This window comes from Perissodus microlepis, chromosome 13 (assembly GCF_051167445.1).
Source record: "Perissodus microlepis isolate ML-2025 ecotype Zambia chromosome 13, ASM5116744v1, whole genome shotgun sequence".
Lineage (NCBI taxonomy): Eukaryota > Metazoa > Chordata > Actinopteri > Cichliformes > Cichlidae > Perissodus > Perissodus microlepis.
This window is the reverse complement of record NC_140473.1, coordinates 9,594,823-9,615,914: the sequence shown is the minus strand read 5'-3', so window position 1 is coordinate 9,615,914 and position 21,092 is coordinate 9,594,823. Positions and strand designations below refer to the sequence as shown.

The following is a 21,092-nucleotide window of genomic DNA, read 5'->3' as shown; positions in this document are numbered from 1 at the left end:
TGATTTGTGCAGTACGACACGAGTTTCTGCTTACTTTATGTCCCTGAACGCAACCCCTCCCCCCAACACACACGCACACAAAGAAATGGACACAATCAACACGACGATAATATTTCTTCAAATATTTATAGATTTTTATATATTTATAATATGCTTATCACTTGGTTCATTCAAACAAACAAAACTAAACATTAGGAACCTTCAAGATGCCAAAACTGCAAAGGAAAAAAACAGAAAACTAGCAGGAGGGGCCAAAATACAACTTAAGCAACCTAAAACGATGATCTTAAATTATGCATAGCTTTAAGTCATTAACAGAAAAATAATATTTCCTTCCGTCAGAAAATTTCTACCTTTTACATTAAAAAAACAAACAAAACAATACATACAAACACACATTTGGGTTGAGAGGTTGTGGTTCACATAAAGTTTTTCATACATTTCATAGAGAAAATCAGTAAACAAACACAGTAACATCATGTCCACGTAGGATCAGGAAGAAAAATAAATCAGGTCGAAGCGAAAAGGAATGAGTTAACAAGAAATAATCCCTTTCTCAAGTAAGTGTAAGACATTAGTCGTCACCGGGTGCTGCAGTCACCACAAAAGGGAATAAAAACTAATTGTTTCACAGCTGTCTTAGAAAAAGAAACAAAATGAACCCTGGTTTCTTCCCACATGAAACAAGGTACCAAAAACATGACCTATTGCATGTCTGTGTCTGATATTGCTTTCTGGATTTGATTCATTAGTGGAATTAAATCAAGCTCAGTTTGTGTTAAGGCCACAGATCATTGGCTCTACTTAAACTGAAGTAGCTGAGGGAAAAAAAGTGCTTCTGATTCTCGTTTAAGAAACCGTGAAGTGCAGTAACATAAGTGGGAATGTAAAGAAAGGCTACATGGATCCTGGAGTGGGTTAAGAAAAAGAAACAGCTGCTCGGCCGTTTCCCAGACCGATGTGTGTAGTGTATATGATATCAGCCGACGCGACGCTCTTTACTAAACCCTCCCACACCCACTGCACCCTTTTAGTAATGCTGCACAGGTGCTAAGTAAGTGTGGGAGATCAGTGAGGATCACGGAGCATTCAGGAAATCACTCTTTCCTCCGCCTTCTTCCTCCTCCGACTGCAAGCATCTAACAGTTTGTTAATTGCTTTCTCAAAAAAATAAATAAATCAGCCCTGTAAAGTAGTGAAAAGTGGTTCTTGTGACGGGCGACGGGCAAGACAAAGATGAGCCTCCATGGTGTTTTTAAAGAGCAAATGGGCTGGTTTAACTAAGGGAAGCCTTAAAACAAGGAGCATTGCAGCAAATGTTACATCCACATTCACACAGTCAAGGGCAGCATCGTCCTAGCATGCAAAAGCAGGACAGAACAACAGGCACCCACAAGGTCCCCTCGGTCCGTCAACTGAGGTCAGACACAAAGTGAAGCAGGTCTGTGACTCTAGCGTTCAGATCTGAGTGGAGCAGACAGTGCGGCGGAGGGACGTCTCACTCCCGCAGAGCGGGACCTCTCCTGGCGACAGACGCGAGGAGGGGGCTCCCCTCCCTTGCAGCCACTGCAGCGTCAGCAGGACGCGTTCACTGAGCTGGGGCGGCGATCTGTCAGACCGCACGCTGCAGGAGATGTGAGCGATGTCGAGGTGAAACACGAGGGTCTTCACACTTTGAGTCTGGCTTTGTCCAGACCATAGCAGCTTACCAGGAAACGGCTAAATCAACACCAGCCAACAAAAACACATCAGCAGGAATTAAAGACTCGACAAATGAAACACTCTCAGAAATACATCCTGTATAAAGTGTCTGATGCAGCCTCAGCCAAATACTCAACCATTCCTGCAAGAGTCCATTTTAATGTATTTATAAATATATACTTATGTACATATAATACTATTTTCATAATCATTTCTTGATGCTGGGAGTGGCGGCGGTACAGTTTGCTCTGCTGGGGATGGCTTTATTTAAAAGTCAGGGAGGGTTCAGAGAGTTTGAGGACATTCTGACATGTCCTCCTCTCTGTCAGTGCAGACAAGAGGAGGAGGAGGAGGAGGAGGAGGAGGGGAGGTCCTCTTGCTGAGAAGTGGACAGGCGCAAACATCACACAAACCCTCATCCTGCAGCATAGCTGCTCAGGAAGGAGTAGAACATGGGCAGCTTCATGCGCTGCTGGTCCCGTCGACACCACGCCATCACCGTGCCCTCGCTGTTGGCCGTGTAGAGGTGGTGGCCATCACACGAGTACGTCAGGCTGAAGCAGACACGAGAGGAGACTGTTAGACTTAAAATGCTGACGAGCATACAGGCGTGGCATAAAAGTACAAAGAGAACAGCGCGCTGTAAACAAACCTGATGATGGGCTTGCTAGACTTGGGAAATGTGATCTCTCTCACTGGTTTCAAATCCCAGGTGCTCCATAACCTGAAAACATATCAGAGATTTAAAAAATAAAAAATAAACAGTGCAGGGAGCGGGATGCCAAACTCATTTTACATCGTGGGCCACATGCAAGCCCAGTGGGCCGGACAAGTGAAACTCCTGTCAATCCAAAGACATTTAACTACACATTTAATTCCTGGGATCTCTTAATATGAGAAAACCAGCAGTGCAGTTTCAACAGGACATCTGGGATTTTCTCTACATGACAGAAATTCTGCTGCAGTAAAAGAAATCTGTCAGCACGACTCCTTGGGCTTAAATTATAAGAAATAAATGTGTAAAATTACAATGTTCTGGTAGCTCTTTGCTCAGACTGCACTCTAAGTATAAAAGTTTTTGGTAATTCACAGACAATTTCCTATTTTATTCTCCTTTTTTAAAAAACTTCTGAGCTATTGTAAAATAAATAAACTCTATAGCAGAGAGTGAAAAACAGGAACTTTCTGTCATGTAATATTTACTTATTTACAGTTAGATCCATAAATACTTGGACAGACAACTTTATTCTAATTTTGGTTTGTAACATCACCACAATGATTTTTAAATGAAACAACTCAGATGAAGTTGAAGTGCAGACTTTCAGCTTTAATTCAGTGGGTTGAACAAAAAGATTGCATAAAAATGTGAAGAACTAAAGTATTTTGAACACAATCCCTTCATTTCAGGATCTCAAAAGTAATTGGACAAATTAAATAACTGAAAATACAATGTTCGTTCTTATAACTATATAAACTTCTATGACTATATTTGAAATATGTTTCAGTAAACATGTAAAAAACCAAGCTTGTGCCAGGGTCCATATTTATATGGACCTAACTGTATTAATTACTTTGGTGAGTGGCCATGGAGTGGATCTATATGAGAAGGAAAAGCTGAAGTCGAAAAAGTATTCCCTCCTCCAAAATTTCCAAAGCCGTCTAGTGGAACAGGACAGAAATGTAACAGCAAAAGAAAAGTTTTGCCTACCTGACGACGCCATTCTCCAGCCCGCCAGCGATGACATTGACAGACACGCCCTCCGGCTGGTTGGAGAAAGCCAGAGAACAGATGATCTCTCTGCAGTGGACATGCCCAATCAGGTCCCCGTTCACCGTCCACAGGCGAAGGTCGCTGCCTCCTCCCTCTGGAAACAAAAGAAGAGGAGCCATAACTCACACCAAGGACCAGAAGACACTTCAATAACCAGAAGATGAGACGCGATAAACACTCTGGTTATAAAAGAAGACGCCCGCCCCCTCATACCTGAGTCACACACTGTTGCGATGTCCCCTGTGGTCTCGCTGGCAGACACAGCCATCACCGGGCTTTTGTGGCCTGTGAGACTCTGTACATAACAGAGTCTGGAAAACACAGAAGTACTCAGAAACCACACAAACACTGCATAATGCAGTTTCTTCTTCTTTAAAAAAACCAAAACATAAAAACCTGTCACACACACTGACCTGTTCAGGTCCCAGAGGATGCAGGTGCCATCATTGCTCACACTGATGAGGATGCTGTAAGGTTTGCAGACAAACAGGCTGGTGACTTCGCCCGTGTGCCCGTACAGGTGAACCTGAGATTCCACCTCCATCTCTGATGGCTATGGAGGGAAATACATGTTAGAGACCACACACAGAAGAAATACAGATCTAAATGTATCTGTGACTCTTATATATTGTGTCTTGCTTTTTCCTAAAAATCTCCATTAATTAAAGTCAAATTGCCTCTCGGTAGTTGCTGGAAGTCCAGAAAAATGGCAAATCCACATGTCTACTGGTGGGGACTGACGAGGTCTGAAAGCTTCTCTGATGACTGAACTCTGAGACCTCTAATCCCACTTATGGGCTCGGTGGAAATGTGTTTCAAGGGCAGCTGTGATGTGACTAATGAAGCTGAGCGTTTGAGCATGGTGAGGCTGCCTAAAGAAGAGGACGGGGTGGGGTGGGGGTGTAATCGGCGGTGGGTGGGCGGTTTGGGTGTTCGTGTGCAGGCGGAAGGTTAGAGGGGGACGTTGCCATGGAAACGCACCGTGGTGCTGGTGAAGCGGTTGCTGTAGGCGGTGATGACTCCGCACTTGCTACCCGTAAATAGCTGGCAGCCATCGGGCACCCAGGCGCAGCTGGTCACCTGGAGGAGAGGGAGACGGACGGTTGGATGGAGGAGCGCACACCAAAAGCCAGATAACTCTTATATAACAGGTGGTCAGGATTTGTCGAAGCATAAACTGATGCGTACCTGGTGAAGCTGTGAACACTGAATGAAGTTGATAGGTGGCTCGCTCTGCTTGCTCTTCAGCCTCAATATGTTGTCCGCGTAGCCCCAGCTTAAGATGGCTGACCACTGGATGTCTGTGCTGTGCATGCTCCGCACACCTGCAGAGCAGAGAAGAAAAATTTAATGCGAGTCAGCGGGGCACTTGTGCAATACTTTCTGGAATGAGTCTTTGGGCTTCCTACCCTGCTCCTTGCTGTAAATCATCATGAGGCAGAACTTGCTGGAGAGGCCGCAGATGGCTCGCGTCGGCAGAGCCAGCAGGGATCCGAACCTCTCCCCGTGCGGCTGACTGAAACACACCACTGGGTCCGGAGCGGAAGGTGAGCCCACATACTCGCCCCACTTCAGACCTTTGATCCACGGCAGCGGACTCTGGGGAGAGGAAGAGAAAATTGCTAGGTGAGGAGCAGATCATTTCACGGGTGGTGAATTAAGTCATGTCTTGCTCAGCGCACAGCAGGCTGCCAGAGTCACAAACACCACAGAGTTGATTACCGGGCAGACTATTTCCTTGGCTGGTTCTCTGCTTTCTCTGAAGGCCAGCTGGACCAGGAGGCCCATGGCTGCTGGCAGCTCCCCCTCCATGAGTTTGGTGCTTGTCCTGCTGATGTGAGAGGTGTTAAAGAGCTGCCTGGGCGTCTGTCCGTATGTCTTGATCATCGTCTCCAGGGCCCGTCGTTGAACAGGATCTTCTACAGCCGAAACATCCATGCCAAAATAGGTCTGTAAAGAGTGACATGAAACTGGTGTCTGAGCGACAAAGGTTTATTATTTATTTTTTTTACACTAACGTCGAGGAAATGCGAGAGTCAGCAGCTACGTACAGCTGGGTGGAAGACATTGATGGCCTGGACCGCTGCTTTGCCTTTCTGCTTGAGCCCGAACACCAGATCGATCCACTGACACAGCGTCTGGGAGACCTGATCAGACTCTAGTGCTTGTCGGTGGATGAGGATGAACAGACGTGGGTCGTTGCGAGCCCACAGCGGTAAATTCACATGATTCACCCTCTCGCCATTCTGACGAACCCCGAAATCAAAACCTATCCAGGCAAAGAAAAAACAAAAAAAGAGGAAATTCTGAGAAGATGAAAGATGAACGCACAAAAGCTAAAAATAGGAAAGGAAAACTAATTACCTTCTCTGTTAACCAGGAATTCTGGGAGGTAGAAAAACTCTGGGATGAGCTCTTTGACGTCAGTCATTGACTCGTAAGAGGACAGACGCCACGTAGTGTTCATGGAGTGAAACGTCCGGTCCGGGATATCAAAGCTCTGGTCTGATTAAGGCCGGAGACAGTCTAATTACAAATTCGACTCACTGATTGAAAACATCTTTCATGACCTTAAACACCACGCTCGCTGAATACATTTACAAATCACATAAAAAGATGCCTCGGAGGATCAGATGAATGCAAAATAAATTAACACCAAAGAAAGAGAAAGAAGCGAGGAAGGGGAAGGGTGAGGAGCTGATCAGAGAAGAGTGTAAAGATGAAGCAGGCTTTCATGAAGCAATAACACAGACACTGCAATCCTATGTTAGATCTGAGAGCACCGTGCCAGATTCAGGCTTCACATAAAAAAAACAAAACATACTGTTTGGTCAGTATAAGTATAGCATCATTCATTTATTAGAGGCCCAAAGCAATTAACCATAACCATAGGATTTTCTTCTTGTATTCTGAAGGAGGCTTAATGTTGTGACTTACCCTGATAGGCGAGAAACATCTTTGTGAAAGGAGGCATTCGAACCAGGAAGTGCAGCACAGTGCCGCTGTTGGAGTAGTGGGAGCCGTAGTGGTAAGGCTGGACGGGAGGCATGGGGTCGTCCTCACGGATGCCCTTCTTGTACTCCTCCTCCAGGTACTGCACGAGGAACACGTCAGTGTGTTTTATTTATAGAATATGCAAAATGCTCCAGTAGCACGTGTTGAAACAGACACGAGGACTTACCCTGTAATTATCCACGTAGCGATCCTCTTTCTCTTTGGACTGGACGGCGATGGGTTTGCTCAAGTTCCTGCGTTAAAATACGAAAGCAAACAATTATTGAGCGATGACATCATCAGCGACAGAAGCGATGACTTCAAAGAGACGCCAGTTCCCTTTCAGTTTTTCTCAAAAAATATAACAACAGTTCAATGTTTGTCTGGATTCATAATACTTTAATAGAAAAGCTTTAAACGGGAAGCTTTAAATTAGCTTTTGTGTCAATGTCAACTCGGGAAAAGATTCGTCATCCAGCACGGACCTGTAGATGTTTGGGTCCTGCAGGTCGAGAGTCTCGTTGGTGTAATCTCGCAGGATAAAGGGGAACACCGGGTACTGCATGAGGTCGTTGAAGGAGCGGCCGGCGTGCTTGTTGAGATGCGTGAGGTACTCGAAGTTGGAGATCTGACCCGAGCCCCAAAGCTGCGTGAGCGCCGTGATGTTTCCGTGCTCCAGCAGGTTGGGAAGATCGGAGGTCAGTATGTTGTGGTAGACGTCATCTCGGAACTGAGGCCAGAGCAGAGACACCACGAGATCATTTCCAGAGGTAGTTTGAGACTTGACTGAAACATGGTGCTAACTTGCAAATGTAACATGAAAGATGAACTTTAATTAAAAAAAATTTAATGGCTAATCCACATGAAACAATTAAATTACTCTTTAGTTTTAGTTTCATTCATTCTAAAGCTTCTCCAGCAAACCAAGCCTCAGATTCTGCAACAACTATGATAGAACATAACGATCTTTACAATTAAAAAGATTAATTTGACTATTAAGAAGCTTATTTTAAATGTAAACGAAATATATTTATTTTTTAAAAAGTACTTATATCAGCCATCAATAATTATTAGCCATATAATAAGGTTTAGTTGAACATGAATGCTTCAAACCATTAGTGGCTCTGTGAGGCTTATATTATCGTAATGATGTTGAATTATGATGATCTCCTGACTATAATCCCGATCCACCGACATCACATTAGGTCAAGCATGCAAACATTTACACTTTAAAAATTCCATATCCTCCTGAGCTTGAAATAAATACAAAGGAAAAATGGAAAACCTTTCTTCCTGCCTTATTGAGAGAAAGGTTTTCAGAAGTCTGCAAACAATCGGAAGACACATTATCTGTTTGGCTTTCGTGTGCTCAGTAGCTCTGCACGCCCTTTGATTTTTCTGAATTAAAAGCATGAGCAATAAGCCATCTGCCAGACCATGTAACTTTCTCTCAGTGTATCGCTTTAAGCCACTGCAAAATAACGATATATTTTCACAGCAGAGTGCGATGGTACTGAATCTTATTATCATGGCTTATTGTCAAGATCGATTTCTCGCACGGAGCACTACAGAGCCAGAGGTTTCAAGAGCAGAATACCAAAAAGGCAATTCAACAATTAACTCCCACTGAAACTGTGATTTTGTCCAATCTTTCTCTTTGACCATCACTATGCTTCTTTGTTTGATCATTTTTAATCACAGTCCATCCTGTGTGGTTACGTTTTATACTCAGATAAAACACAGACTGGAATATTTCCTCCTGTAATCTGCTGGGTAGTCTAGTCCAGTCAGCGCTCTGCAATAGTTATGTTGAACAGCTAAAGTAAACAACTTACAAGATCTACTGTTTATTAATCATGAGCATTAACCAAACCTTCCACAAACGATCCAGTGTCTTTTATTTAAAAGCCCCTCTGACTCCACTCACCTTGGAGTTGTCAAAGGCCAACAGCAGCGTCCTGCCGTTGGTGAGGAATATCTCCACAGCGTTGTCTCTGAGCTGCCACCATCGCTTGTGCACCTCCTTGATCTCCTCGTACGTCCAGGAGAAAGAAGGTGCCTCGGTCTCCCCGTGCAGGCTCTGCTCAGACACACAAACGTGTTCGGTGTTGAGTAGCCAGGCGGAAATTATTGCAGAAATTATTGTCATTCCTCTGGCAGGGAACACGCCTGAACGGTGCTCTGGCTTTACCTGGTTGTCATGAGCGTCAGCAGCGTTGTCCTCCACAAAGTACATCCCACACTTTCCTGTGAGACAGCACAGGTGAGAGTGAGATTTGAACGCAAGACAAAAAAAACGCTTCCTTTACTGGATAAATAGCAAATGCTTGTGTGTGATGGAGGAGCAATACTCCGCGGTGCCTCAGAGAGAGCAGATTATGGAGCTCTGTGTAAACAGTGGCCGGTGTCTTACCCAGAAGAAGCTCCCCTGCTGTTTCTCTGGAAGGGGCAACGCTGATGCAACGTCTGGTGAACCTACGGACAAAAGAATGACGTTTTTCTTACAACCTGACATGACATGTTCACTTAAAGGGTTACAGGAAGAAAGAAGCAGGATGTTATACCTGATGGATTCACTGGTGGCTTTGTCTTTAACAGTGGAGGAGAAGGAGGAGTGAGTCTTATCCTCAAACAGGAAGGACAGCGGTGGCTTTACAGTTTCTATAAAAAAAAAAAAGAAGAAAGAAATATGAGATTTGGGAGACACCAGTGCGACACAAAATTTAGCCAAAGAGCATTTTTCCCCCCACCTTCAGGCTTGCGTCTGTCTTTGAGCAGGTATTTGTTGGGGATGGTGAGGTAGCATCTCTGTAGCCGCCGTCGCTCACGGTTCGGCCCTTCGGTGGGGTCCAGCTGCCAGGAAGTTGGGTAGGATGTGGGATCGTACCAAACCGCACTGGTGGAAAAAAAAAAAATAAAGAAACTAAAACAGCACACTCAAAACTTACATCAGTACAAAAGAAAGCTTTGCAGGTCTGAAAGGGAAGTATTTGATTTGTTTTATTCGCACTTTAACCAAAACCAACAAACAAGCAGCCACAGCGAGGATGACATGAGCAATAATGTAGATCATGAACAACTCCTACCGGTCGTGTGTGAGCTGCTGCACCAGCTCCTGCCAGTGGCGGCTGGCACTCAGGTCGGTCTTGTAGAGGCCCCTGATGTGCTGGATGACTTTCTTTCTCTCCATGCCTTGCCGGAGGGACACAGTCTGAGTGATATCGGCTGCAATCTTGGATATATCCTTTGACTTTCCATCCAGCCTCTGGATAAGACTGCAGAGGAAAAATAAAAAGAGTGAGCGAACGAAATAAAACAAACTAACATATGATTCTGTCTGTTTACAATAGAACTGTTAACAACAGAAAAAAGAAAGAAAAGAATTATACTCACTTCCTCTGAGCATTTGCCATTTTCTTTTCCCATGCCACTTTACTTGTTTTCTCTTCTGCTTCATACTTGAATTTTTCCTGTTGCAGGTAAACAAATTTATCTGAATAATAAGAAAACCTGACAGGCTGTGCTTAGCATTTATCAAAGACAGACTTTTGCTTGCGCTAAAGTTAATATATTTCATACAGCTGAAGGGAACAGGTGAATTAGGTCAGACTAAAACAGCCTGGAAGCTGCTGCCCTTTCCTTTAACAATGACTCTTTGACAATGACCGTGTAGGACGTACCTCTTTTATGGCCTTGAGCAAGTCTTGTTTGTGCGGAGCATTGGGTGGGATGCAGCGATGACCGCAAAGCTTGAGAGAGGTCATGAATACACCCACGGCGCTCTGCTCTTCTTTGGTGAGGTTATCCTTGTGATCGTGCAGCATCTCGTACAGGTACAGCGACAACTTTGGTCCGTGCTGAGAGAAAAGAAAGTGCAGATTTTAGTTTATTTGTGCCTGAAGTAAGTCACAGACACTGGCTATTGGAGCCGAGCTTTATCTAGCTTTCAGTAAAGTCTGGCAGTGGGATGAACAGGGAAAGACACCAATTTTTGAACTTTTAAAGCTAAAGAGAGTTTTTTTCTGTACCTAATCTGCAATTTCTCTCATTATATAGATTAAAATGAACAGAAATATCTCACTTTAGGGTCTAATTCATGGGAGTTAACATGAGAAATCACATTCACCTCTAGTCCAGGGCTGAGACTCTCCTTGAGGATATCCAAATGTTTGGGATCAAACACAAACTGAAGTGCCTCCTTCCTGTCTGATAGAGGAAGTGCAGGGCTGAGAGTGTGCACCAGCAAACGGCCAATTTGGACCCGAAAAGTGTCCCGACAGGACCACAGGATCCTTCGCCACTGCTGATGCGGGGCTCCGCCACGACCTGTGCTTCCCTACGGATACACAGTAGCAACACTAGGTTAGCCATCAAACGCTACAACGCTCAGAGTAGAGATTTACAAATAAGAGCTTCTAAAGCATGAAAAAGCTTCAACTGGACTGCTGTCGTACCAGGCTGACTTTGATCCCGTCCATCATGAGCTGGAGGATGTCCTTCTGGAAGCTCTTCTTGCTCGCAGGTGGTAGAGTGAAGAGAGTTGGAGAGTGCGGGACAGAAGCAGAGCCACCATCTTCGTGCGGTTGATCAGCTGGATCTGGTGTGAAAAGCTGTTGGTCTGTGCACTCTGGGATATTCAACAGATCAAATAAATCTTGACTCACATCTAAAATAAGGAAAACAAAAAAACAGAAGCAGGATTAGCGTGCAGTGTTCATAAAGGGTTTAGACCAGATCATTCAAAGAAACACCAGGCTGTGTACCGTGGTAAATGAGTCTGTTGACGGCAAGAACCACAAGCCTCTGCAGCCGCTGGACAAACTCGGTCTCACTGGCACGGATGGGGTTTTCCTGGCTCATCCTCCTCTGCATCATTTGGTTGAGCTCGTCGCTGGCTACAGAGCGCATTCGCATCAGCAGAGAGTCAGTCTGGGCCAGAGAGAACCGGCGCCGACCTACAAGAACAATTTTGATAAGTGCTCGAATGTGGTTATAAAATTGGTAGTCTGGGATAATTAGCCAGTTTTCAGAAAGGATAAGCACACGTGTTTTTGGTAAAGAGAAAATTATTAGGATTCACTAATCAAATTGTCATCTGTGCTGGAATGCTTAACACTGACGTCGTTAAGCATTTGATCTCTCACACACTCACACACGCACACAGAGGAGGCACCAGTAACACACTGGGGTACTGGGCAAATTAACCCCCAAGGTGAGGTCCTGGGGACAGGGTGAGTTCACTGCATGAGAGGGAAACATGCCCCTTGACAGGGAGGATGTTTTCCGCTGTGGACTGCAGTCCCAGCTACCTGCATCACAGTGGAGCATGTACGATGGAGCTCCAGTGGGGGAAGGGAGGGGGGAGTCCTGGGACAGGAAGCTGAATGGAGGGGACAAGGGGATCTGGCCGTAGGAGCAGTAGTGCTGCCTGGGGATGCGGGGGATAATGGAGTCTTTGATGGCAATGGAACCTTCAGATCAGGATGAGGAGACGATCAATAAACAGACACATTTCTACCTCCAGCAGCACAGAAGCAGACTGCAGCTTTCTACAGTGCCAGAGCCAGTTTGAGACACTCACCGGCGATGCTCTTGCGTTTCTGATAGATGGCGTGATGCGGAGAGCTTGGAGCGTTAACAGAAGTGCTCAGTTTCTGAGGTTCCTGGTTGGCGGTCGTTTTTATAAACTCAATCGCCGACTGAAGGACACGGAACTGCAAAGCCACAGCCATCTCTGGGAAAAGAAAGATTTGTGTCATGTTAGAGCCAACCTGCTTCTGATGAGTGACTCGAGGTCACGCTCTTCATGCTACAGACAACTGAGTCAGTCTGTCAACTGACAGGTTAGTCAATTTTACAATTAATTACTGCTCTTTGATACTGACAACACTAAAATTAATGGCAACAGGACTTGCAAACAGAGCAGCACAGGTAGCCTCATGCGGCATTTAATGGTGTTGATTACACTAGTGATGAACACACACGCCTCACTAACAAGGACACAGTCATTAAGTTGAAATAAGCAAACTGCAAAGTGCTGTACAATTAAGACTTGGAACAATTATGAGAAGTTGAGAACAACAATACAAAATGTTTTTTTTTCACAGAGCCCCATAATGTTAATAATACATCTGAACATTTGAATATAATATCTGAAATGAAAAACAACCAAAAATAAAAAGATACACACTCATAATGCCATTCTAATGCTTCTGTGATCACAGAATGATAATATCAGATCATAAATATAGCGAGGAAATAAGTGCTAATGGGGAAGAGGAGGGAGAGATATTTTTCAGAGAGCAAATAAAGGGAAAAATGAGAGAAAAACATTTGGTGGGAAGATGAAAATGGGAGATATTTCTCAAATGAGTTTCCACTCTGCAGATGGAGATAATAAAGTGACAGCCCTATTTGTTTCTGTAGCCAAGCTTGACAGCTTGATATCATCCACGATTGCAGAGCATGGGAGGTGACAAGACTGATGTGTTTTGCATGTGTATCGAAATCCGGTTCTCACCTTGTGTGCGACGCATCTTGCTGGTCTGCATGAAACCCAGTAAGGTAATGAGGTCTTCGATGATGCGGAAGTACTGGGACCCAGAGGAGCTGCAGGAGTGAATAGTCACAGCTACAAGCATCTGCTGGATGTCACACACCAGGAGTTTGTAGTCATTCAGGGGAATACTACAGAGGGAGGACAAGGAAAACAAGAAAATATGAAGCACAGGAAGTCAGTCTACCACTCACATGTGCCAGATCAACCAACAATAAGAGGATTAAATTCTCTTATTGATTTAATTCTTGGCTCAAAGGTTCAACACAAACGTGCTATGAACCCGTGGAGGTGTCTGAATGAATCATTCCCTGTTCTGGCAGTCGTACCCGTTCTCCATGCCATTGAGGGTAGACAGGGTGTTAAAGAGCACGTAGAGCAGTCCGTGGTCTAGCAGGATGTCTGCCAGCTTGGGGCAGGCATTGATGAGCTGCAGGAGCATACACAGGATGTTGTGCACCAAAGAGTTCTCATACAGAGAGTTCTCAATAAGACCCAACACTGGGATGATACAGCGCTTCCTGAAGGGTGAGAGATTTTCCATTTCCTCCAGGTCCAGACTAAAGAGAAACACGAGAAAGAACAATGTGGCACAACATGAAGAATATGTTTGCATCCAACATTATTCATACGGCAGACAATTCTATACATATTAATGTGCAATCATGCGCCTGTGGTGCAGTGGATGCTATGTATTGTCCCTGGACTCACTCTTCCTCCAGGCCCACCGGCCGTCCAAACAGCATCTCCAAGAAGCATTCAAGGAGCCCCTGGCTGCCTTGGTGGATGTATAGTTGGTTGGCCAGTAGTGAGAAACCGTGATTCTTCAGAAACTTCTCCTTTTGCTCCTTAAGAGCTCTGGTGAAATAGGCGTCCAGCAGCTGGGTGGGAGAAGCAGAATAAATTACGCCTGTCAGTACAGAGGAGTACAGTGCCAGCCTCATACAGACATCCGTGGTATTACGACAATCCTCCTGTTTGTTTTATTAACAGCTGTTGCACCCTTTCACCTCTGACAATTGGGTTGTAGCACTGCCCCTATGCTCCACAGGAACCACATGTGTGTTGGCATTTAGGAGGGTTATGCACAAAAATTTTTGGATTAATTGTTGGAAAATATAGTGGGCTGAATGCAAGGTTTTTCCAAAGAGCCACTATTTACAAGTAATTTATGATTAACAAAAGAAAATGTGTAGTGATGTTTCAGTGTACAAACCTTTTAGCTGCAATAACCACCTAGTTTATAAAATTCTTAAAAATACACAAAAGTAAAACAAAAGGCTATTCAGTGACACATTTGTGATTTGGAGTTTTGGTGGGATTTGTAAGCATTAAGGAAAAAAGTAGTGTTCAGCCTGTCCAAGCTGTTCCCAGCTTTCTAAAAGCTCAGTGTGAGGTATCTAGGGGGAAAAAAGTGCTTGCTGCAAAGCATAAAATACAAAACTAATGTGTAAATACAGCTTGTTGGAATGGCAATGAGCTCACACATCCTACAGCCCGTAACAGTATTTTGCAGAAGACACTGGGATGAAAATGAACTCCTGGTGCAGAATCAGACCCCCCTCTGCTTTACAGTACATCAGACTCTCTAAGGAGAAACCAACCTTCATGACTCCTTGCTGGATGAGCGGTGATGAGTGATTGACCAGGACGATGAGGGCCTCTGGCTGGATGAGTTTGTCCATCACCTCCTCAAGCATGAGGTCAGGCAACAGCAGCAAGATGCCCCTCAGAAGATCATAGAGCCCACAGCAGATCAGTACCAGGCAATCCTCTGTGCTGGACCTAAGAAACACACCAAGACGAATGTTACTGCACATGAACGGCTACACCAACCAAATAACACTAAGAAAGTCAAGTACAGACAGAGTGTTGAATTTAATATATGTTACATCCATAAACCGAAATTAGCATCATAGTAGCATTTCAGCATTGCTCGCAACCCACGCTGTGCCTGCACTGACACTCAGTGACAGAAAAATCCCAAAGATCCTTCAATTAAAAAAAACAAAACAAAATATAAGCTTAAGTTAGCAGCTGACAAGGAGGAATAAGCTGAATCTATCACGGAAGTACAAATCGTTGTCATAGTTGGCTGGGGATTATTACTCTGAGCAAATGCTTTATGAAGATTATGCAAATCCCGACTCTGGTCATTATCAGATGTGAGACGTTTCTGGTGATACATTCAGGGCTAAACCCACGTGCACGTGGATTTAGATAAACTGTTGCTCACTGCAGCTTGGCCACAGTTTGTTATGGGCTGCATAAACATAATTACTTATGATAATGAGCGCTTAAAACATCCCGAGTGTTTTTTATTTATTTATTCATTCACAGTATATCAAGCTGCCATGTTAAAGAGAACTACATACCTGTCATTGGACTCAGTCTTGCTGTGAGCCCTCTCATAACCAGGAGAGTAGGTGTAACTTTCCCAGTCTTCAGGCATGGAGCTCCGGTCAGCAGCTGTGGGCCACCGGCTGATTGTCAGCGAGCCATTTGTGGCTGGGAAGGCCAGACCCAGACTAGCAAGATTGCTGTGGCTCCTCTGGAAGGACGGGATGCCTTTCAGGCTGTCAGGTCGGCGTGGTGCCTCGTCCATGACCCACTCGAACCTGTCCTCGGACTCTGCCACCCCAACGCTCCCGTCTGCCAGGCTGTCGACCTCTGCTGCCTCATCCCGCTCCTCCTCCACACTGATGGATGGTGTGCGCGGGGTTGCTCCCTCGCTCGCGTCTTTGTCCTCACATATCGTCTTGGCAGACTCACAGCTGCTGAGGAGCTGCTCATCACCTCCGCCCTTTTTGAGCGTCTCTGTGCTTCCGAGAGCCTGATGAGTGGCGAGGGACGCCCCGTCACCTTCGGCTGCCTCGTTTGAGCTACTGCGTCCGAGCCGAGGCGTCAGCAGAGGCGAAGAGTACGGAGACGGCCCCAGACTAGGGGCACGTAATGACTGATCATCACCTCCATGATCAACGGAAGAAGCATGGAGATGGCCTGGAAAACACAAGAGACTCATTGAGTATTTGCAAATGCTTCAATTAAAGGCTGCAGAGCATCTTATTTGTATGCACGCATAGTATACAACACTTAAAGTGCAAATACAAATACTCAGAGACCAGCGGGCTGCGGCGAACAACATAATGCGTCCTTGTTTAAACAGGACTAGGAAATTAAATCTATCCCCTTATAGCTGAGTTGATCACAAAGTATTGTAGGATTTACTCATGTGCTTGCTAAAGTTTAACTAAAATAAAATATAAATCAAAAAGAAACACCGTGATTGCAAAATGGGGCTCTTAAAGTAAAACCAGGAATAATAAATGCTCAGTCAAAAGAGGTAAAACGATATGGTAATTAGATATGTTGTATTTATACCACAAAGTATTACAAAGAGAGGCTCTAATAGACTTACATCAAGCTGAGGTTATTTCAAGTCTTTTTAAAAGCTAAAAGCAGAGGAAGATGGGAGGGAGAATTATAATGACCTAATGCTCATACATCAGCTTTTTCCCACAAGTAATGATGTTTACAATAAGTTCTTAAAATAAAACTTTTGAGACCAATTCATCACAGAGTGAGGGGGAAAAACCCCAACATAAATCAGGCTGATACAGCACTAAACATGTTAAACAAATTTCCTTTGTTAGAGGCACATACTCTCATAAAAGCACTGCTGAGCTTTCAATTCATAATATCATTCAAAGCAACAACCTGAGGTCTGTATTTAATTATCTGCTGTGTTAGAGTACTGGGAGTGCATTAAGGTTGGTGTTTAGTTGGAGCAGCTGTACCGTCATGAGGAGCATCGGCGAAAGCAGTCGGGGAGAGTGACACCACAGAGCTGCTGGCAGACTTTCCTCCGCTGTTGGAGTGTCTTAGGTACATAATGGACTGCACCTTCTCCTGGTACAGCTTCCCATCTGACAGAGAAACATCAAAGGAACATGGCGCATTAGATTAATGGATCTTTGATATGGAGCCGGTGCGCTCAGCTGCAACCGCTTCCTCACCTATATGCAGTGAGAAGTAGAAGGTGGATGGAGTGTGGCAGACGTAGGTGTTGGTAGGTGGGTGCACTGCCATCAGGAAGTTATAGATCAGTTTTAGCAGATCCATGTCCGGAGGAGACCCGAGGACTTCCTGGATGATTTTGATGAATGACAAAGACACCTCCTGCGGGATCGCTGTGAGATGCTCATCCCGATGTTCCTTAAAACAAACACGATATTTAAAATAAAAAGGAAGGAAGAGGGAAGGCAATGTGAAGCAGCTCTGTGGCAGCGACCTACCTGTAATACCTGACAGGTGAGCAGGAAGCGATGCACTACTTCAGCCTTGAGGAACTGACGGATGTTAAAGACCTGATGAGGGTGGTGAACCCTGATGAGGATCTCTAAGGCAGCGAGCAGCGTCTCCCACACTCCGCACTGACACAAACAGTAAATGACACCATATGACGGCTGAGACAGTAAAACAGTTCTGGAAAGAATCATTACGGACTCTTTGACTTTAAAAAATGTTGTCTGCAGCACAAAAACTGCAGGAATAACCACTAACTGATGCTTCCTCCCAAAACATTTGATTCACCAGAAGATAAAACCTTAAAATGCTTCAGAGGCCGTGGGGATTTTGTGGGTAGGGATGGGTATCGAAAACCGGTTTTTGTTGAGAACCGGTTCCCACTGTTTCAATTCCTTGGAATTGTTTGCCATTTTTGCAAACGATTCCCTTATCGATTCCAGTCGCCCCGAATGACGTCACCACGTTGCGGAGCGTCATTTACCTGGTAGGGAACACGGCGCCTAAGCGGCACAAACGCCCAAAAGTTTGATTATACTTTACGAGAACCAATGACAACAGGGCAACTTGCAATACTTGCAAAGTAGATATTTAATTTAAGGGAGGAAACACTACGAATATGCAAAAGCATTTGCTCACAAAACACGCGATGACCTTAAATGAATGTTGTGATTTTAATTCCGCTCCGGACTCGTGAATCTCAACCCAGCAGCAGCGGTAACGTTTGCACGTCCTCTCCTGTTAATGCGGCAGGTAAATAATCAACTAACAGTGCATATTATGTTAGCGCGATCTGCCTTATTACAAAACCTGCCATTACTGTGCATTTAGGTGGCCATGATGAGAGAGACAGACAGAGTCAGGCTGGCGCTCGCTGGCAGTTCCCGCTGCAGTCTACCAGTAGCGTCTCCTTTCAGGCCAGGATAGGCGAATGTCACCGAGCAGTGACTAAGTTTATGGTAAAAGGCTTGCACCCATTTGCCACAGCAGATGCCCCGATTTTCGGTAAGCGAATGTGTTTAATTGTAGGCAGGGACATTACTGGATATTCTTGTGTAATTGCTACAGAATAATTTATGTTATATTTATTTTACATTTACAATTTTTTTCCCCGGGGACCCTGTGACACCCCATTGAAGAGCCGTAGGCTGGATCTCTTAAGATCTCACTGTTGGGTTTGTAAGGCCATGTTACTCCTAAATTTCTATCTTGTTCAAAGAGAAGATATAAAACAAAGTTCTAAGCTAATCGACCTTAGTGTTCTCCTTTTTAAAAAGAATCGATAAGAGAATCGATAAAGAATCGAATCGTTAAACAGAATCGAAAATGGAATCTGAATCGTGAAAATCTTATCAATACCCATCCCTAAAAATCAGTGACTATGGCCACTAGAGTTAATGTATGAATTTCTAAGAAGCTCATCATTTAGCTGATAATGTTTTAAGCTTTCTGTCTGTTCAGGAGTGGATATCAATAACAATAAATAAATAAATGAACAGACCCTGAGAAAACCAGAAACGCTGAGATTCACAAAAGTCATTCAGAAAAAAAACAACTGTCCTTCTTTTCTTTACAACTGTACCTTCAGGTGTGATGAGAAAATGAATGATTAGATCTTGAACAAACTTCATTAGAAATGCAGCTCATTTGAAGTATCCTCACAGTAATGAATGTGTGATTGCTCATCTTCACCTGCTTAGTTTGTCATGTTTTGTCTGCCTTTGTTAGACACAGTGTCCTTCAAAAATCATACATTATTTATTTATGCTCTACTTATTTCTGAACCACCGAGGAGAGTGGAGATGATGAGTTGTTATTAAGGAGGAGAGAGGCTTTCTGGATGTTTACATTACAGATATCCTTGCACGAAGGGCGATGGACTTTAACTTGATGTAATGTTACAGTTTCTTTTTGATGTAAATGCTAAATGATAAAAACCGTTCTTAAGAAAATATATGTGTGCAAATACATGGATGTTGCTTTTGGACGTGATGGACCTGACCAAAACGATGTAATTGAATTAGACGGTGTGCCATAGTTACATTTAATTGTAATGCAGTCTTTACCTCCGCCTTGGCCCAGATCTTCCAATCCAACAGAATGTCTGAGAGAAGCCTTAAATCCTGTACCACGGCCACAGACTCCGCGTCCAAACGGAACTGACCGTCTTCTCCGAGGATGAGGATGGGTCCACTGCAACACCCATCGAGTAAAGTCTAGGAAGAAAAAATGTGGCCGTCAGAAATGCAACGACTTCTGTAGAGTTTCTGTGATAATAACTCACAGGGCGCCGTTCACTCTCATCAGAAACACACCTCAACATATTGATAATCTCTAGTTCTGAATCTCAAGCAGGAAGAAAATCAATACATTCTCCATGAAATATTTGGAGTGCTTATCACTCAGTCAACTCAGTCAAAACTAATTCCATTTACTCCACGAGCAGCCCTGTCTGTATCGATCAAAGAATATCATTTGTGACCAGATTCACTGCAGTGGTCATAAATCTTGCAGTCCTTTATGTCTCTGGTACATTGTGTTACTAGAAGACAGAAGCTTGCAGCCTTGCACTCAGTTAAAACATTGAGATGCAGGTTAACAATGTGACTACCCCAGTTTAAGAAAGGTACCAGAATTAGATTTCTTTTACAGCATGAAGTGAAAGGTACAAATGGAAACTATCAACAACTGCAGCACAGCGTGTTCCTTTTATATAGGAATGATCATGGGAATTTAATGGCACTAATCAGTGCAGTTCTATGCTATACAATACAGGATGTGAAAGCCTAAAGTGACAAATGCAATCAGAGTTGCTGTGTTACTCTGCAGGAGCTCAGTGTTTCATCAAGTCAGACAATCCATTTCAGCCAGAGCCATCACACAGCTCAATTACAGACACAGCCAGAGGGTCAAGTAACAGCAGGGTCACCAACACCGGCTCAGAGAGGAACCAGTGTGTCGGGCCAGATCAGATTCCTGACCCCCCAAAAATAAAATAAATGGAGGATATATTTTACTGCGCAGATCATCTGAGGCTGCAGGGACAGAAGACAAGAGTTCAAGGTGTGACTCACTTTCAACATGTGATATCCTACGATGCATTTGGGCTTGATGAGGACCTGATGGATCATGGAGTAACCATGGTAACAGTCCATTTCGTGGATGCGGTGTTGGTTAAATTTGGACAGCGACAGCAGCACTTGCAGGGCCAGAGCCTGGGTCTTCTCACAGTCACTGAGCTCCACTGTCTGGACACAACGGTGCCAGAGGAGGCGAGCAGGGAAAGGGGAAAAAAACAAAACAGAGTGAACATGAGGGCCTGCTGTGGCCACTGAGATCTCACAGAAGCACAAAATAATGTAATGCTTTCTTTATGAATGAAACTGAACTAATGGGCACCTCATCAGTTGGCCTGGATTAATCAAATACAAAAATTCTCCAAAGTCATTCAAGAGCCTTCTTTCTCCTACATACTGCATACATATTATATTTAGGCTTTGCCCTTCACATTTAACCCTTTACTTATTTTGGGTCTCTTTAAATAATCATAACTCTGTTACAGTTTGTGTCAGAAAGAAACCCCAACTGGTTTCGGAAAGAAGAGAAAATTAGCTTTATGGAGATATTTGGTGTATAACGGTAGCACAAAGCATTCACGAGATACTGCTGTGTGCACACAGACAGAAAAATCAGGTTCTAGATTTTACCATATGTGCCTCACATTACTGTAACTCCTCAACTATTTTGGGCTAGAGAGAAAATTCA

The 21,092-nt window shown here is 44.2% G+C and overlaps 1 protein-coding gene across 2 annotated transcripts in view; it reads right to left on the bottom strand.

Annotated features, from left to right (window-relative positions):
- Positions 1-109: 109 nt before the first annotated feature.
- The window catches only part of lyst (lysosomal trafficking regulator), a 62,196-nt gene continuing 41,213 nt past the window's right edge, over positions 110-21,092 (bottom strand). Inside the window, exons 19-55 of one of the 2 annotated variants that reach the window (XM_084947775.1) lie at positions 20,402-20,575; positions 19,394-19,543; positions 17,318-17,455; positions 17,039-17,237; positions 16,820-16,948; positions 15,398-16,022; positions 14,627-14,807; positions 13,734-13,903; positions 13,352-13,582; positions 12,987-13,153; positions 12,048-12,200; positions 11,776-11,937; positions 11,230-11,421; positions 10,921-11,132; positions 10,593-10,802; positions 10,147-10,323; positions 9,860-9,936; positions 9,553-9,741; positions 9,217-9,362; positions 9,031-9,127; positions 8,880-8,941; positions 8,658-8,713; positions 8,394-8,546; positions 6,952-7,196; positions 6,654-6,720; positions 6,410-6,566; positions 5,837-5,977; positions 5,524-5,741; positions 5,195-5,422; positions 4,882-5,071; positions 4,661-4,797; positions 4,454-4,552; positions 3,886-4,025; positions 3,686-3,783; positions 3,410-3,566; positions 2,354-2,425; positions 110-2,255 (exon numbers count right to left, since the gene is read on the bottom strand). In XM_084947775.1, the coding sequence (XP_084803901.1) occupies positions 2,117-2,255; positions 2,354-2,425; positions 3,410-3,566; positions 3,686-3,783; positions 3,886-4,025; positions 4,454-4,552; positions 4,661-4,797; positions 4,882-5,071; positions 5,195-5,422; positions 5,524-5,741; positions 5,837-5,977; positions 6,410-6,566; positions 6,654-6,720; positions 6,952-7,196; positions 8,394-8,546; positions 8,658-8,713; positions 8,880-8,941; positions 9,031-9,127; positions 9,217-9,362; positions 9,553-9,741; positions 9,860-9,936; positions 10,147-10,323; positions 10,593-10,802; positions 10,921-11,132; positions 11,230-11,421; positions 11,776-11,937; positions 12,048-12,200; positions 12,987-13,153; positions 13,352-13,582; positions 13,734-13,903; positions 14,627-14,807; positions 15,398-16,022; positions 16,820-16,948; positions 17,039-17,237; positions 17,318-17,455; positions 19,394-19,543; positions 20,402-20,575 (6,138 nt within the window). In that variant the 3' untranslated portion in view covers positions 110-2,116. The remainder of the gene's footprint in view (positions 2,256-2,353; positions 2,426-3,409; positions 3,567-3,685; positions 3,784-3,885; positions 4,026-4,453; positions 4,553-4,660; positions 4,798-4,881; positions 5,072-5,194; positions 5,423-5,523; positions 5,742-5,836; positions 5,978-6,409; positions 6,567-6,653; positions 6,721-6,951; positions 7,197-8,393; positions 8,547-8,657; positions 8,714-8,879; positions 8,942-9,030; positions 9,128-9,216; positions 9,363-9,552; positions 9,742-9,859; positions 9,937-10,146; positions 10,324-10,592; positions 10,803-10,920; positions 11,133-11,229; positions 11,422-11,775; positions 11,938-12,047; positions 12,201-12,986; positions 13,154-13,351; positions 13,583-13,733; positions 13,904-14,626; positions 14,808-15,397; positions 16,023-16,819; positions 16,949-17,038; positions 17,238-17,317; positions 17,456-19,393; positions 19,544-20,401; positions 20,576-21,092) is intronic. The other variant, XM_084947774.1, reaches the window with a different exon arrangement.